We start from the raw sequence: 18,623 nt of genomic DNA, 5'->3' as shown, positions 1-18,623 counted from the left end.
TTAAAAACATTTAGAAGACTCTGTTTGTTTGTTTTTTTTCCCCAAATAACGCAAACATTTTAGCACATAGCTGAAATACTTTTAGCACCTACCGCAAAAAATTGTTAACACCTAGCTTAAAAACATTTAGAAACTAACTCTGTTTGTTTTTTGTTTTTTCCCCAAATAACGCAAAAATTTTAGCACATAGCTGAAATACTTTTAGAACCTACCGCAAAAAAAAAAAGGCATTTGGCTGCAAAATTGTTAAGATCTAGCTGGAAAACTTTCAGTGCGGATATTTTATCACCTAGCTGGAAAACTTTTAGTACCTAGCGCAATAAACAATTATCATTTCGCTGTAAAACCGGTAAAATCTATATCAGAAAAAAATAGTACAAGGTGCTGTTCAAATGGGACGGCGTGGCGCAGTGGGGAGAGTGGCCGTGCGCAACCCGAGCATCCCTGGTTCAATTCCCACCTAGTACCAACCTCGTCACGTCCGTTGTGTCCTGAGCAAGACACTTCACCCTTGCTCCTGATGGGTGCTGGTTGGCGCCTTGCATTGCAGCTTCCTCCATCAGTGTGTGAATGTGTGTGTGAATGGGTAAATGTGGAAGTAGTGTCAAAGCGCTTTGAGTACCTTGAAGGTAGAAAAGCGCTATACAAGTACAACCCATTTATCATTTATTTATTTAAGTAATTACTAAATAAATTCCAGCTAGATACTGAAAGTTTTAAAGCTATGTGCAAAAAATGTTTGCGCTAAGTGCTAAAATTTTGCCAGCTACGTGGTATAATTTTCACGCTATTTGCAAAAACAAAATTGAGCTAGGTTTTAAAAGCATTCAAGCTAGATGCTAACACTTTTACAGCTGAACGCCAAAAATATTTTCACTAGGGGCTAAAATTTCTGTGCAAGTTGCTTAAAAATTGTTGAGTTAGGTTATAAAATGTTTTCAGCTCTCCGTGCAAATAAACACACGCTGTATCACGGTCAGGTTGCGGAAGAAGAGGTACCAGGAATGGTGAGTGGACAAATGCTTGTGTGTGCCCAACATATTAACACCAAATAAACTTTCGGTTTTGATCTCTGATAATGTAGGGCAAGAACATGAGCAAAAGCATGTGTGGAAGACTCTTCCTAGTAAAATGAGGGTCCCAATATTATTGTAAAATATGATATTTTGTAGCAACGTAATTCATATTTTTGTTGAAATTTTAGTGATTAATATTTTTCATATCATAGTTTCATTTTATTTCTGTGAAATTAACTTTGTTGTCAAATCAGGATTTGTTTTCTTAAAAAAAATCACTTTACTCTTAGAAAACTATTTTTTTTACTTCAGATATCATAGCATTATCCTTGTAAAAATGTTTTTTGCACTAAAATGAATACAATATATGATGATTAAATTTGTGTAAATTTTTGACAGTTTTATAATTTTATTAAAACAACAACATATTTATAATATTAGTCATTTTATAGCATGAAGGGTAAACTATTACATTAAGAATATTTAGAATTTAAACATAAAAAGTCAATTTTTAAAATAATAAAATCATATTGGAAGAAAAATATTGAAATAAATATATAAACATAATTTTACAAAAGTGTAAAATTATGAATATTTTTCTTCCAATATGATTTTATTCTTTTAAAATTAACTTTTTATGTTACAATTCTGAATATTTTAATGTAAGATTATACCATTCATTCTTTAAAATGAATAATATTTTAATACTTTCCTAATATTATTCTATTATGATATTATTTTAGTAAAATGGGCTTCTTGTGAAATTAATAAAATGTTAAAAATACTTCAAATATGATGACATGAATTTGTGTAAAATTATAACAGTTTTATAATTAGTATTTTCTGATAGAATGACTTCCCTTCTGTAAAAGGATGAATATTGTTCTTCCAATATGATTTTATTCTTGTAAAAATCTACTATTTTTGTTATAATTCAGAATTTCTTCAAAATGACTAAGGTTATAAAAAATGCTGTTGTAATACAAGTTAAACTTTCATAATATTCCTCAAATACTATGATGTTATTCTAATTAAAATATTTTTTTATTTTAAAATTCTGAATATTTTAATGTAATAGTATACCCTCCATTGTTTAAAATGACTAATATTATGAAAATGTTGTTGTAAAACAAGTCCTACTTACATGTGTGATGTCTGCAGGAGTGTTTTGCACGTGCTATCGTAATGTAAGCGTTGTTAGCATTAGCTAACACGCTAATGCGTGTCCATGACTAACTTACAAGTGCATTCTCACTCACAAACAAAGATATTTTGATGCTATAAAAGTACAAAAAAATCGTTGTAGTGTTTCTCTTTTATTTTAGTCCGACGTGGGGCCGAAAAAAGTTGTGAGTGCCAGCACTTTGATAAAGAAGGTGAGAAACTCTATGGAATTCTAAGATTACGTTGGCATAAGTCTCAACCAAAATTCCTCAACAAGGTTTGAAAAGTTTTTATTTGTACATTTCATTCAACATTTAAAAGCATTTCATTCTTTAAAACTAGAAATATTATCTGTAAAATGTCTTTTTGTACTCATAATTTCTTGTGTCAGGTACAGATTCAATGGATTTACATGACCTTTTTAAAAGGACTCCTCAGTAAAACCGAGGTACTACAGTAGTACTACGCTCAATTAGTCCAGAGAGTGCATGATAGGCCGCTTGCTGTGCTGTGTCCAAAATAAAAGCATGACGTGTGGCCTTGGATACGTCAAAGACTATTCTGGTAAGTTTATCATGGCAGTGATTTGATGATCATGATGATGGAATAGTCATGACAGTGCATGATAGGCTGCGTGCCGTGATGCTACCAAATAAAAAAAATTAAAAAAAAAGTCACTCACTATGAAAAGTTGGGGTATTCCTCTTCTTAGATAGACTATCCTGTTGGATTCATCATAGCAGTGCTTTGTGTATACGGGGATAGTCACGACAGTGCATGATAGGCTGTCTGCTGTGATGCAATTCAAGCCAGACTATCAGACCCCTGAATTTTCTCAATTCCCATGATTCACTTCATGCAGGACTCTGATGAATTTGAGAAGTTTGGATATTGCTCCTTGATAGTCAAGACAGTGCATGGTAGGCTGCTTGCGACAATGCTTCCAAATCCGTTGTCGCTTGCTATGAAAATACTTGTGAACTTTGGTTTTTGCACCTCTTAGTGACTATCCTGTTGGATTCATCATAGCAGTGCTTTGATGATGACTAATAATAGTCAAGACAGTGCATGATATGCTGCTTGATGGGAGGCGAGCATGGCCATACCACCCGACTCTAGATTGTCATCCATTTCCATTATTCGATGTATACTTTGATACACATGACAAATGTGGATATCACTCATAAAAAGTAACGACAGTGCATGACTTGCAGTTTGCTTTGATCTCGAACTAAATTGAGATTTTCCTCCATTTTCATTAATCGGCTAACATTTTGATACATTTGCCAATTTGTGATATCACTGACTATAATCGCAGTGCTTTGATGACGCTCCAATTGTGAAGACAATGCATGCTATGCTACTTGCTGTTACACATGCCAGACCAAACTAACCAACTTGAGAATTTTCCTCCATTTCTATTACTCACTTTATACTTTGATACATTTGACAAATTGGCATATCGCTCTTTATTGTTAAAGACAGTGCATGATATGCTGCTTTCTTTAATGCAAACCAGGCCACTATGACCAAATCCAGATGATTTGTCTGATATTTTTGATACGTTTGACAAATTTGGATTAAGCTTCTCATAAATCTTGCACTCAATTTATGGTAGCAGTGCTTTGATGATGAGAGGATAGTAACGAGAGTGCATGATATGCTGCTATGCAAACCAGGCAATGCTATCCACACAAAGATTTTCCTCCATTTCCGTTATTTGATGTTTACTTTGATACATATGACAAATGTGGATATCGCTCATCAATAGTAACGACGGTGCTTGACATGCAGTTTGCTTTGATCTCAAACCAAATTGAGATTTTCCTCCATTCTCATGAATCGTCTAATATTTTCATAAATTTGCCAATTTGTGATATCATTGACTAATCTGTTCCATTAATCATTGCAGTGCTTTGATGACGCTCCAATAGTAAAGACAATGCATGATAGGCTGCTTGCTGTTACGCAAGCCAGGCCACACTAACCAAATTGAGAATTTTCCTCCATTTCTATTACTCACTTTATACTTTGATACATTTGACAAATTGGCATATCGCTCTTTTATTGTAAAAGACAGTGCATTATATGCTGCTTTCTTTTATGCAATCAAGGCAACTATAACCAAATCCAGATGATTTGTCTGATATTTTTGATACGTTTGACAAATTTGGATTAAGCTTCTCTTATATCTTGTACTCAATTTATGGTAGCAGTGCTTTGATGATGAGACTATAGTAACGAGAGTGCATGATATGCTGCTATGCAAACCAGGCCAAGCTATCCACACAAAGATTTTCCTCCATTTCCGTTATTTCATGTTTACTTTGATACATATGACAAATGTGGATATCGCTCATCAATAGTAACAACAGTGCATGACATGCGGTTTGCTTTGATCTCAAACCAAATTGAGATTTTCCTCCATTCTCATGAATCGTCTAATATTTTCATACATTTGCCAATTTGTGATATCGTTGACTAATCTGTTCCATTAATCATTGCAGTGCTTTGATGGCGCTCCAATAGTAAAGACAATGCATGATAGGCCGCTTGCTGTTACGCAAGCCAGGCCACACTAACCAAATTGAGAATTTTCTTCCATTTCTATTACTCACTTTATACTTTGATACATTTGACAAATTGACATATCGCTCCTTTATCGTTAAAGACAGTGCATGATATGCTGCTTTCTTTAATGCAACCCAGGCCACTATAACCAAATCCTGATGATTTGTCTAATATTTTTGATACGTTTGACAAATTTTGATAAAGCTTCTCTTAAATTTTGCACTCAATTTATGGTAGCAGTGCTTTGATTATGAGAGCATAGTAACGAGAGTGCATGATATGCTGCTATGCAAACCAGGCCATGCTATCCACACCCATATTTTCTTCCATTTCCATTATTCGATGTATACTTTGATACATATGACAAATGTGATATTGGTAGTCACAACAGTGCATGACATGCTGCCTGCCTCCCAATGAATGAAAGAAGAAGAAAGGTGACCTTATATTGGCGTTTTTATGTGTTTTGTCACAGTTTGGGTCCAGTCCAGTCCAGTCAGCAGGAGGTCTTCTCCTGAGTTCTCACGCCCATCTTGACCTTCTTGTCTGGTGCGGGCGCTAAGAGGAAAGGAGAAGCATGAAAAGATGTGAGAGGAAAGAGAAGCTCACTTGAGGGAAAGAGGAACTGGGATGGATGCTGACTGTCAGAGTCTGAGTCCAGGTCCAAGTCCGCCTCCACTGGTAGTCTCCTCCTCTTGGAGACCTGGTCCTTGTCCTGTTCTGACGCACTCACTTCCTCTTCCTCTTCTTCCTCCTCCACTTGCCCCTCTGAGCTCTCCGGCTCCCCCGGTGGCGACTGTTGGGAAACAAGACCTTTGTTTGGGTATCTGTGCTTTGATTATAACAGCACAGCATGGACACAATCCAGACAACCTTCTCTAGTCATAGTGCAATTTTTTTTTTATAAAGGTCAACACACATAAAAAGCTGCTCAATGAACTTTGTGGATGTTGTGAAAAACGTCCAAACGCCATAAATAATACATTTCAAAATGACACCCATTTAAATCCATCAGCGTGCATGATGTTTGACACATTTTAGCTGCTTGATATTTCTATCTATCTATCTATCTATCTATCTATCTATCTATCTATCTATCTATCTATCTATCTATCTATCTATCTATCTATCTATCTATCTATCTCTCTCTCTCTCTCTCTCTCTCTCTCTCTATTTATCTATCTATCTATCTATCTATCTATCTATCTATCTATCTATCTATCTATCTATCTATCTATCTATCTATCTATCTATCTATCTATCTATCTATCTATCTATCTATCTATCTATCCATCTATCTATCTATCTATCTATCTATCTATCTATCCATCCATCCATCCATCCATATATATACATACACTTGTAAAGAACATAATGTCATGGCTGTCTTGAGTAATTGATTTCTACAACTCTTATTTTTTGGTGATAGAATGATTGGAGCACGTAGTTGTTGGTCATAAAAAACATTCATGAAGTTTGGTTCTTTTATGAATTTATTATGGGTCTACTGAAAATGTCAGCAAATCTGGTAGGTCAAAAGTATAAATACAGCAATGGTAATAGTTGGCTACATGTCCCTTGGCAAGTTTCGCTGCAATAAGGTGCTTTTGGTAGCCATCCACAAGCTTCTGGTTGAATTTTGGACCATTCCTCTTAACCAAATTGGTGCAGTTAAGCTAAATGAGATGGTTTTCTGACATGGACTTGTTTCTTCAGCATTGTCCACATGTTTAAGTCAGGACTTTGGAAAGGCCATTCTAAAACCTTAATTCTAGCCTGATTTAACCATTCCTTTACCACAGTTTTGACCTGTGTTTGGGGTCATTGTCCAGTTGGAACACCCAACTGCGCCCGAGACCTAACCTCTGGGCTGATTATTTTAGGTTGTCCTAAAGAATTTGGAGGAATCCTCCTTTTTCATTGTCCCATTTTACTCTCTGTAAAGTTCCATTGGCAGCAAAAAAGGCCCAGTGCATAATACTATCACCACCATGCTTGACAATAGGTATGGTGTTCCTTTTTTCCTCCAAAACATATTGCTGGGTATTGTGGCCAAACAGCTCAATTTTTGTTTCATTTGACCACAGAACTTTCCTCCAGAAGGTCTTATCTTTGTCCATGTGATGTAAGCTGAAACAAAATTTGAGCTGTTTGGCCACGATACCCAGCAATATGTTTGGAGGAGAAAAGGTGAGGCCTTTAATCTCAAGAACACCATTCCTACCGCCAAGTGTGGTGGTGGTAGTATTATGCTATGGGCCTGTTTTGCTGCCAATGGAACTGGTGCTTTACAGAGAGTAAATGGGACAATAAAAAAGGAGGATTACCTTCAAATTCTTCCGGACAACCTAAAATCATTATCCTGGAGGTTGGGTGTTGGGTGCAGTTGGGTGTTCCAACAGGACAATGACCCTAAACACATGTCAAAAGTGGTAAAGGAATGGCTAAATCAGGCTAGAATAGAGGTTTTAGAATGGCCTTCCCAAAGTCTTGACTTAAATGTGTGGACAATGCTAAAGAAACAACACCATGTCAGAAAACTAACATATTTAGCTGAACTGCACACATTTTGTCAAGAGGAGTGATCAAAAATTCAAGCAGAAGCTTGTGGATGGCTACCAAAAGCGCCTTATTGCAGTGAAACTTGCCAAGGGACATCTAACCCAATATTAACATTGCTGTATGTATACTTTTGACACAGCAGATTTGCTCACATTTTCAGTAGACCCATAATAAATTCCTAAAAGAACCAAACTTCATGAATGTTTTTTGTCCCATTTACTCTCTGTAAAGCACCTTGGCAGTAAAACAAACCCAGAGCATATTAGCACCACCACCATGCTTTACGGTAGGAATTGGTGTTCCTGTGATTAAAGGCCTACTGAAACCCACTACTACCAACCACGCAGTCTGATAGTTTATATATCAATCATAAAATATTAACATTGCAATACATGCCAATACGGCCGGTTTAGTTTACTAAATTACAATTTTAAATTTCCCGCGGAGTTTCTTGTTGAAAACGTTGCGGAATGATGACGTGTATGATGACGCGTGCGCGTGACGTCTCGGGTTGTAGCGGACATATTAGCCCAGCACCACACACGGCTAAAAGTCGTCTCTTTTCATCACATAATTACACAGTAATTTGGACATCTGTGTTGCTGAATCTTTTGCAATTTGTTCAATTAATAATGGAGACTGTAAAGAATAATGCTGTTGGTGGAAAGCGGTGGATTGCAGCTGCCTTTAGCACCGAAACACAGCCGGTGTTTCTTTGTTGTGAAGCTTTAACACAGAGCGGTCAAGCGAACAAGTTTCTCTACCACATTTCAACCAATCGTGACATTAAGTCGGCACTTACCGGAGAATTTAGCGGATTATGCAACCTCCTCCTGCAGCTGTCAAAAAAGCAGCTGTGATCTTGGCTCCTCCATTGGCTTTTCTCAGAGACACTGGCGTTCACCACAGCCCTCAGACTTTCAGGTATGACTTTATAATCTCATTAAAACACTATTAACACAATAAGCAGATAAAGGATCTTGCAGAATTATCCTAGAAAATGTGTCTAATTACATCTGAAACGGTCCCACTGCCGCTGCCTGGAGCCGTCGCCTTTTATTTTTTCTTTTTTTTTTTTGTGCTTCACTCTTACTTTCCTCATCCACAAATCTTTCATCCTCGCTCAAATTAATGGGGAAATTTTCGCTTTCTTGGTCCGAATAGCTCTTGCTGCTGGAGGCTATGATTAAAAACAATGTGAAGATTTGAGGAGCCCTACAACCCGTAACGTCACGCACATGTCGTCTGCTACTTCCGGTAAAGGTAAGGCTTTTTTATTACCAACCAAAAGTTGCGAACTTTATCGTTGATGTTCTTTACTAAATCCTTTCAGCAAAAAATGGCAATATCGCGAAATGATCAAGTATGACACATAGAATGGACCTGCTATCCCCGTTTAAATAAGAAAATCTAATTTCAGTAGGGCTTTAAAGGCCTCACCTTTTCTCTTCCAAACGTATTGCTGGGTATTGTGGCCAAAGACCTAACTTTTTGTTTTATCTGACCACAGAACTTTCCTCCAGAACGTCTTATATTTGTCCATGTGATCAGCAGCAAACTTTAGACGAGCCTTAAGATGTCGCTTCTGAAGCAAGGGCTTCCTTCTTGCATGGTAGCCTCTCAGTCCATGGCAATGCAAAACACGCTTGACTTTGGACACTGACACCTGTGTTGCAGGAGCTTCCAATTTTTTGCAGACCTGTTGTTTGGTGGTTTTCGGTTGGCTCTTGATCATCCTGACCAATTTTCTCTCGGCAGCAGGTGATAGCTGGCGTTTTCTTCTTGGTCGTGGCAGTGACAAAACTGTGCCATGCACTTTATACTTGCGAACAATTGTCTGCACAGTTGTTCTTGGGACCTTAAGCTGCTTTGAAAATGGCTCCAAGTGACTTTCTTCACTTGTTCAAGTCTATGTTTTGTTTTTCAGATCTGTGCTGAGTTCCTTTAACTTTCCCATTGTCACGTTTGTAACTGAGTCTAATGACTGCATCACATGAGTCCAATTTAAATGGGCTCAGAGAAGTCAACAGGCGTTGTAAATCATAATCACTCACATGAAGTTTAGAGGCCATGCCGTGAAGCTAATTTGATTTGATCTTAACTTTTCTACTTCACCAAAAATGATATGTTGTCCGTGGGCTTCCAGGCCCCCTGGTAGGGTCTCCCAAGACAAACAGGTCCTAGGTGAGGGATCAGACCTGGCGGTAATCCTAGAACTCGTTGGTGGACACCGGTGGTGAAGGATGCTGTCAAGCTGAAGAAAGAGTCCTATCGAGTTCTTTTGGCTCATAAGACTCCGGAGGCAACGAACAGGTACCGACAGGCCAAGCTGTGTGCTGCTTCAGCGGTTGTGGAGGCAAAAACTCGGACATGGGAGGAGTTTGGGGAAGCCATGGAAAACCACTTCCGGACAGTTTTAAAGCGATTGTAGACCATTATCCGCCACCTCAAGAAGGGGGAGCAGTGCACTGTCAACACCAAAGTATGATGAGGATGGTTTTCTGCTGACCTCGACGGCGGATGTTGTGGATCGGTGGAGGGAATACTTCGAAGACCTCCTCAATCCCACCAACATGTCTTCCTATGAGGAAACAGTGCCTGGGGGAATCTGTGGTGGGCTCTCCTATTTTTGGGGCTGAAGTTGCTAAGGGAGTTAAAAAGCTCCTCGCTTGCAAGACCCTGGGGGTGGATGAGATCCGCCCAGAGTTCCTCAAGGCTTTGGATACTCTGGGGCTGTCTTGGTTGACAAGACTCTGCAGGATCGCGTCAACATCGGGGGCGGTACGTCTGGATTGGCAGACCGGGGTGGTGGTTCCTCTCTTTAAGAAGGGGAACCGGAGGGTGTGTTCCAACTATCGTGGGATCACACTCCTCAGCTTTCCCAGGAAGGTCTTTGCAGGTGTACTGGAGAAGAGGCTACGCCGGATAGTCCAAGCTTGGATTAAGGAGGAACAGTGTGGTTTTCGTCCTGGTCGTGGAACTGTGGACCAGCTCTATACTCTCGGCAGGGTCCTTGAGGGTACATGGGAGTTTGCCCAACCAGTCTACATGTGCTTTGTGGACTTGGAGAAGGCATTCAATCATGTCCCTCGGGAAGTCCTGTGGGGAGTGCTCAGAGAGTACGGGGTAACGGACTGTCTTATTGTGGCGGTATGATCAGTGTCAGAGCTAGGTTTGCGTTGCCGGCATTAAGTCGGACATGTTTCCAGTGAGGGTTGGACTCTGCCAAGGCTGTCCTTTGTCACCGATTCTGTTTATAACTTTTATGGACAGAATTTCTAGGCGCAGTCAAGACGTTGAGGGGATCCGGTTTGGTAGCTGCAAGATTATGTCTCTGATTTTTGCAGATGATGTGGTCCTGATGGCTTCATCAGGCCAGGTTCTTCAGCTCTCACTGGATCGGTTCGCAGCCGAGTGTGAAGCAACTGGGATGAAAATAAGCCCCTCCAAGTCAGAGTCCATGGTTTTCGCCCGGAAGAGGGTGGAGTGCCATCTCTATGTTGGGGAGGAGACCCTGCCCCAAGTGGAGGAATTGAAGTACCTCCGAGTCTTGTTCACGAGAGAGGGAAGAGTGGATCATGAGATCAGCAGGCGGATCGGTGCGGCATCCTCAGTAATGCGGACGCTGTATCGATCCATTGTGGTGAAAAAGGAGCTGAGCCGAAAGGCAAAGTTCTCAATTTACTGGTCGAGCTACATTTCCATCCTCACCTATGGTCATGAGCTTTGGGTTATGACCGAAAGGAAAAGATCACGGGTACAAGCGGCTGAAATGAGTTTCCTCCGCCGGGTGGCGGGGCTCTCCCTTAGAGATAGGGTGAGAAGCTCTGCCATCCGGGGGGAGCTCAAAGTAAAGCCACTGCTCCTTCACATTGAGAGGAGCCAGATGAGGTGGTTGGGCATCTGGTCAGGATGCCACCCGAATGCCTCCTTAGGGAGGTGTTTAGGGCACGTACGACCGGTAGGATGCCACGTCTACACGTTGGGTAGACTATGTCTCCCGGCTGGCCTGGGAATGCCTCGGGATCCCCCAGGAAGAGCTGGACTAAGTGGCTGGGGAGAGGAAAGGCTGGGCTTCTCTGCTTAGGCTGCTGCCCCCGCAACCAGACCTCGGATAAGCGGAAGAAGATGGATGGATGGATGGATATATATATATATATATATATATATATATATATATATCCATATATATATATTAGGGCTGGGCAACGATTAAACATTTTAATCGAAGTTAATCGCACTATTTCTCAGATTAATCGTGATTAACTGCATTGTATACGCAAAGCCCAATAATGAATTCAAAAGTAGTGTGTAGTGCACCTTTATTGGAATATTCTCCCACATGAACAAAAGCGCCAAAACATTTGTTGTGCAAACACAATTTAAATCAGTCCTTGTTAAACAGTAGCAGTTAAATAGCATATTTTATGAAAATCAACTCAAAAAAAGTAAATACAAACATTTGAGCTTATTGCCACTGCCAGGGTATTTAAGTTATCCTGTTTGTTATGGAAAATAAATATAATCTACATACAAATCTCTGAGCCACAATCATAACATCTGAACAGGCAATTTCTGAGGTAACAGCAGAAACATTTTTTTTATCAGGGATCTTATGTTTAAAAAACCTATATTATAGGTAGTGGGCTGTTTTAGGGAATTTTTGATCAAATTATCTGTAGTAGCAATATTAATAATGTTGTGTTTATTCTGCGTAGTGCACTTAAAATAATTATGACCATATCTAGGAATTGATATGATGGGAATTTTCCGATTGTTTGCTTGGTGCTTTGATAAACTGAACGCATATACATGGTACTATGTTGTGATGTTATGAGCCAGGGAAAAAAGAACTACCCTACCCAGCATGCAACGGGAGTGACGAGCATGCCCAGTAGCCCGGTATAGGTTGTGTGTCGCCATGACGGCATCTTGTATGTTGTGATATGCACGCTCTGAAAGCAAACGTTCAGAACTCAGCCAACACTCCTCGTCTGCATTATTCATAAATAGACAGACAACACATGTACTCCGCTGCTTCACAGGCCGCTGGATGTAGCCGGCAAAGTATTCCCATGCTAGCTAGCCGGTCTAGCAAGCACACGTCATTCAGTCCAAAACGGCCCGATCTATCCACATTCAGAATTGTCTGGCGGTCGTAAGTGATCCCGGAGTGACCACGCTGTAAGCCAGCCATGAAATTTGGAGAATTGTCCGGTATTTTTGCCAAATGTTCCATCTTTACCAAGAGCTCCTCGACGCCGAAGCCCGTCCGGGCGACGCCATCTTGTTAAGAAAAGGCGTTAACAAAATAAAAGCATGTAAACAACATACGCAAATGTGCAATAAAATAATTGTCGGCGTTAATAGATTGATGAATTAACTCGTAATTAACGCATTAATTTGCCCAACCCTAATATATATATATATATATATATATATATATATTAGGGATATCCGATAATATTGGCCGATAAATACTTTAAAGTGTATCGGTTTCAAAAAGTACAATTTATGACTTTTTAAAATGCCGCTGGGTATACGGACGTAGGGAGAAGTACAGAGCACCAACAAACCTTAAATGCACTGCCTTTGCGTGCCTGCCAAATCGCATAATATCTATGACTTTTTACTCACACTTGAATGCAAGGCATACTTGGTCAAAAGCCATACAGGTCAGACTGAGGGTGGCTGTATAAACAACTTTAACACTGTTACAAATATGCGCCACACTGTGAACCCACACCAAACAAGAATGACAAACACATTTCGGGAGAAAATCCCCACCGTAACACAACATAAACACAACACAAAAAATACCCAGAATCCTTTGCAGCACTAACTATTCCAGGTCGCTACAGTGTACACCCCCCCACGCTACTCCCCACCCCCCCCCCCCCACCCCCCAACCACCTCAACCCCCCACTCCAACCTCCACATGCTCTCTCAGGCAGAGCATGTCCCAAATTCCAAGCTGCTGTTTTGAGGCATATTAAAAAAATAATGCACTTTGTAACTTCAATAATAAATATGGCAGAGCCATGTAGGCATTCTTTTTTCCATAACTTGAGTTGATTTATTTTGGAAAACCTTGTTATCTAACAATTTTATCATTTTTAGGGTAATTTATGTTCTATAAGCAGGTAATTTACTGTGATCAATCACCATTAATCCAAATTCGATACTGTGATTAATCTGATTACAAACAATAATCTACAAAAACTAATCCAGATATCCTACCTTGCCATTTGTCGATGTGTTTTGTGTGTAAAGATCAGAGTTGAGAGTCTCCAGCACCACGACTGTTGCACAAAAGAGACAGGAAGTGAGCCACACCAGGACAGTGTCACACCCATACAGGTCCTACCTGGACGCAGCGATATCGTGAGGGCGGGAACCTTCTTGCTTTGCTCTGCCTTCCCCTGTGCCGATTTATTCTGCTCCTGCTCTTTTACCGCCTGCTGGGACAAGAGCGTGAGATACCCTAATTCCTGTGAGAATCCTGCGAGTGAGGGAAGCATTAATGCGCGGATATAGTAAAGATTGTCTTTTTGCCTCATTTCTGTGAGAATCCTGCAAGTGAGCATACTAACATTAATGTGAGCTTTTGCGCTAATTTTTGTATTTACACCTATAAATAGTTAATTTTTGTATTGAATATGACCCGGTCATCTGCTACCACCCTAATGTTAACATGCTAGTTTCTTAGCTAATGTTACATGTTTTTACTTAAAAATCATGATTTGTGTTACTTTGTGCCATCTTGGAAATATTGTAATGTCTTTGATATTAGCATGCTAGCGTTCAATGTCAACCTTTTAGCTAATTGTGTGTTTAAGCCTTCAAATCCTGGATTTTGATGCTTGTAAAGATCTTGGAGGTATGATAACGTCTCTATGTTAATGTTAGCATGTGGAAATTTTATGCTAGCTTCTGAACTAATTTTGTATGTTTATATATAAAAGTCAGAGATTTTAAATTTGGCGCCATCTTGGAAACATGCTAACGTCTGTTATATTACCATTCCAACGTTAGCATGCTAAAAATCAGAAATGTTGATGCTTTTTGCCACCTTGGAAGTATAACGTCTTTCTTAATAGCACGTTAATGTTAGCATGCTAATATTTTATACTATCTTCTGAGCTAATTTTGTATGTTTACACATAAAAATCATATATTTTTAACCTGGCGCCATCTTAGAAGTATGCTAATGTCTGTTATATAAGCGTGCTTGAGTTTTATGCTAGCTTTTTAGCTAATTTTGTGTGTTTAAACTTAAAAATCCTGGATTCGAACACTTGGCGACATCTTACAAAACTCAAAAGCAGTGAAGTTGACACATTGTGTAAATGTAAATAAAAACAGAATGCAATGATTTGCAAATCTTTTTCAACTTATATTCAATTGAATAGACTGCAAAGACAAGATACTTAATGTCCGAACTGAAAAACTTTGTTATTTTTTTCAAACATTAGCTCATTTGGTATTTGATGCCTGCAATATGTTTCAAAAAAGCTGGCACAAGTGGCAAAAAAGACTGAGAAAGTTGAGGAATGCTCATCAAACACTTATTTGGAACATCCCAGAGGTGAAAAGGCTAATTGGGAACAGGTGGGTGCCGTGATTGGGTATAAAAGCAGCTTACATGAAATACTGAGTCATTCCCAAACAAAGATGGGGTGAGGGTCACCACTTTGTCAACAAATGCCTGAGCAAATTGTTTATCATATCTCAACCAGCTATTGCAAGGAATTTAGGGATTTCACCATCTATGCTCTGTAATATCATCAATGTCAGGCTTGCCACTGACAGTTTGTTTGTGTTTTAGTTTTTCCTCTGTGTGTTTAGTATTTCCTATCCTTAGTTCCTGTCAGCACTCTTATTTCGGTTTAGCTTCCTGTTTGTCTCCCTGATTGCTTTGTTTCCCCTCAGCTACGGCTGATTGGCACCTGGCCACACCTGGTGTAAATCAGCCCGCTCCTATTTGTACCTGCTTTGTCTTGCAGTCAGTGCTGGATTATTGTCTTGTCGATGACTTTCGTATCGTCGTTCCTGTCGTGTCGTTTCATGTCGAGTCATTGCAGCGTAGCAGTAAGCTATCTTTCGGTATCTGTTTGTAGCTTACTTTTTTTGTTCCCTGCTTCCGTTTTGTTTTCACTCTACAATTAACAACTTCTGTTTTCCTGTTTGCTCCCCGCTAGCTTCCACGCTAGGCCCCTTTTCTGTTTCTTGCTAGCTTCCATGCTAAAGACCCTTTTGTTTGTTAACCGCCTCGCGCGCGTCCTTTGTTAGTACCCTTTTGTTTGTTCTTATTCTAATATTTTAATTAAATCACGTTTTCCTGTTCAATGCCTGCCTGGCCGTCTCTGCATCTTGGGGTTCGTCACAAACAAACTCTGACAATCAAAAGGTTCAGAGAATCTGGAGAAATCACTGCACGTAAAATTGAGTGCCCCTGACTTTGGATCACGTAAACGTTGATATTGAAGACTTTCAATCCCTCAAGCGGTATTGCATCATAAAGCGACATCAGTGTATAAAGGATATCACCACATGGGCTCAGAAACACTTAAGAAAACTGCTGTCAGTAACTACAGTTTGTCGCTCCATCTGTAAGTGCAAGTTAAAACTCTACTATGCAAAGCCAATACCATTTATCAACAACACCCAGAAACGACGCCGGCTCTGCTGGTATCGAACTCATCTAAAATGGAATGATGCAAAGTGAAAAAGTGGTGTGGCGAGTCCACATTTCAAATTGTTTTTGATAACTGTGGACATTGTGTACCCCAGAACAAAGAGGAAAAGAACCATCTGGATTGTTCTAGGCGCAAAGTTGAAAAGCCAGCATCTGTGATGGTATGGGGGTGTATTAGTGCCCAAGGCATGGGTAACTTGCACATCTGTGAAAGCACCATTAACCTCTTAAGGCCCACGCTGTTTGTTTACATGATTTTTCTATTTCTCTTTGCTATTTGGGCTTATTGGACCCTAATTAGAATAAAAACAAAAACTCATCTTTAGATATTATGTACTTAGTCCATTAGTACACAAACGTGTACTTCGTGTGTAGTGACATGCTAATTTTTATTTTTACACTTTTTTATTTCAAAATTCCATTGTATGTCGTACTCTTCTGACACCACCAGATGGCAGTATAAGTGTCCACATAAGCGGCATAAGACCCCCAATTCAGTAGTGTACACAATTTTGGAAATAAGAGCTAAAAGGTGCTGTCCACGCATGTGGCCACTAAGGCCTTTTAATGCTGAAAGGTACATACAGGTTTTGGATTAACATATGTTTATTGATCTATATTTTTATGTTGTTTTTCTCTCTGACACTCATCGAGGGCGGACGCTCCCCTTTCCTCTCCCTTGTCTCTCCTGCTTGCTTCTTTGTCTTGTATTGTCTTAACTTTTTATGTTTCCCCTTTTTGCACTGCTCTCCAAATCAACATTGTAAATGTTTAACTGGCCTCAACAAAATTGACAAGATCTTGGGTTTAGGGGAACTTGCTTGTCGTGACGGAGCGGTTGTTTGCTGGACACACGACGGACTTTTGGGAGAAAAAGGAGTGCCGGGTGTCTGGCGACCCTTTTCTGTCGAGGACGTGAAGATATCTACCTATTCGGAATTATGCTGATTGGAATAAGCGTTGCTCTGGGTCGTCGACAAATTGGAAGTTGCTGGCAGTCTTCAAAGTACCCCAAAGCTGCCACAAATGATTGGAGGATGCGGTAAGAACTGCGGACACGCTTGTGATGTGGATAACATCGGACTGTCTGCCCTGCAGGATACATTTTGAGGACTAGTCATAGACAATTTAGAGTGAAAAGCAAATGTTATTTTCACTCGCATACAAAACATTCTAACTTGGATTGTTTCCCTGGCTTCGAGACTCTTCTGATGGACAGTGCAGCGAAGACACAACCAACTCCCTTCTTGTTTCTCATGGACACACACCTGTTGTTTTTTACTTCAGACTAGCGACTGCACGACATCAATGCCACGGTACAGAAACACGCTGCAGGCTTACACACAAACATGCAACCACAAAAATATACGCCACACACATACATACCACCCAATCCAACGCCCTCGACGCAAATCCATGGCCCCCACTCCCTTCCCTCTGTTGCTAGATATCTCGAAATGTATGTTTTAATATGTATATGTGCTTTGCTATGGAGTATTCTTCCCACCCCAAACTGGGCCCGCTTAGGAGCCCAGTCTAGATTGTATTTTTTTTACTCATCCTTCCCCAGCGTTTTACCTTTTTCCCCATCTTTTACGGGGCAGCCCATCAGCGTTCCTGTTCCGTAACCCTTTACACTGTTTGTTTGTCTAATCTTCAACAGGTTTGTACCGAAAACAAAGTTTCGTTTTACTTGTGCAATGACAATAAAGACCTATCCCTATCCTATTCTATTGAAGCAACGTTATCATGGACGCCCCTGCTTATTTCAGCAAGACAATGCCAAGCCAGGTGTTACAACAACCTTTCTTAACCAGCTATTGCAAGGAATTTAGGGATTTCAACATCTACGGTCCGTAATATCATCAAAAGGTTTAGAGAATCTGGAGAAATTACTGTACGTAAGCAGCAAGGCTGAAAACTAACATTGAATGCCCTTGACCTTCGAAAAGCGACATCAGTGTGTAAAGGATATCACCACATGAGCGCAGGAAAAATTCTGAAAACCACTGTCAGTAACTACAGTTTGTTGCTACATTTGTAAGTACAGGCTAAAACTCTATATGCAAGGCCAATACCATTAATCAACAACACCCAGAAACGCCGCCGACTTCGCTGGGCCCGAGCTCATCTAAGATGGACTGATGTAAAGTGGAAAAGTGTTCAGTGGTCTGACGAGTCCACATTTCAAATTGTTTTTGAAAACTGTGGACGTCGTGTCCTCTGGACCAAAGAGGAAAATAACCAATCCGGATTGTTCTAGGCGCAAAGTTGATAAGCCAACATCTGTGATGGTATGAGGGTGTATTAGTGCCCAAAGCATGGGAAACTTACACATCTGTGAAGGCACCATTAATGCTGAAGGGTACATACAGGTTTTGGAGCAACATATGTTGCCATCCAAGCAACGTTATCATGGACGCCTCTGCTTATTTCAGCAAGACAATGGCAAGCCGTGTGTTACAACAGTGTGGCTTCATAGTAAAAGAGTGCGGGTACTAGACTGGCCTGCCTGTAGTCCAGACCTGTCTTCCATTGAAAATGTGAGGCGCAATACGAAGCCTAAAATACTGTTGAACAACATAAGCTGTACATCAAGCAAGAATGGGAAA

The 18,623-nt window shown here is 40.1% G+C and overlaps 1 protein-coding gene across 3 annotated transcripts in view; it reads right to left on the bottom strand.

Annotated features, from left to right (window-relative positions):
* Positions 1-2,454: 2,454 nt before the first annotated feature.
* rbbp8l (retinoblastoma binding protein 8-like) overlaps positions 2,455-18,623 on the bottom strand; it is a 64,040-nt gene continuing 47,871 nt past the window's right edge. For 2 of the 3 annotated variants that reach the window (XM_061889700.1, XM_061889702.1), the window contains 4 exons: positions 13,681-13,774; positions 13,554-13,615; positions 5,394-5,547; positions 2,455-5,309 (listed from right to left, as the gene is read on the bottom strand). In XM_061889700.1, the coding sequence (XP_061745684.1) occupies positions 5,248-5,309; positions 5,394-5,547; positions 13,554-13,615; positions 13,681-13,774 (372 nt within the window). In that variant the 3' untranslated portion in view covers positions 2,455-5,247. The remainder of the gene's footprint in view (positions 5,310-5,393; positions 5,548-13,553; positions 13,616-13,680; positions 13,775-18,623) is intronic. The other variant, XM_061889701.1, reaches the window with a different exon arrangement.

The sequence above is a fragment of the Nerophis ophidion genome, linkage group LG27, assembly GCF_033978795.1.
Source record: "Nerophis ophidion isolate RoL-2023_Sa linkage group LG27, RoL_Noph_v1.0, whole genome shotgun sequence".
NCBI lineage: Eukaryota > Metazoa > Chordata > Actinopteri > Syngnathiformes > Syngnathidae > Nerophis > Nerophis ophidion.
Note: the sequence above shows the minus strand (reverse complement) of the source record. Positions and strands in the feature narration are given on the sequence as shown.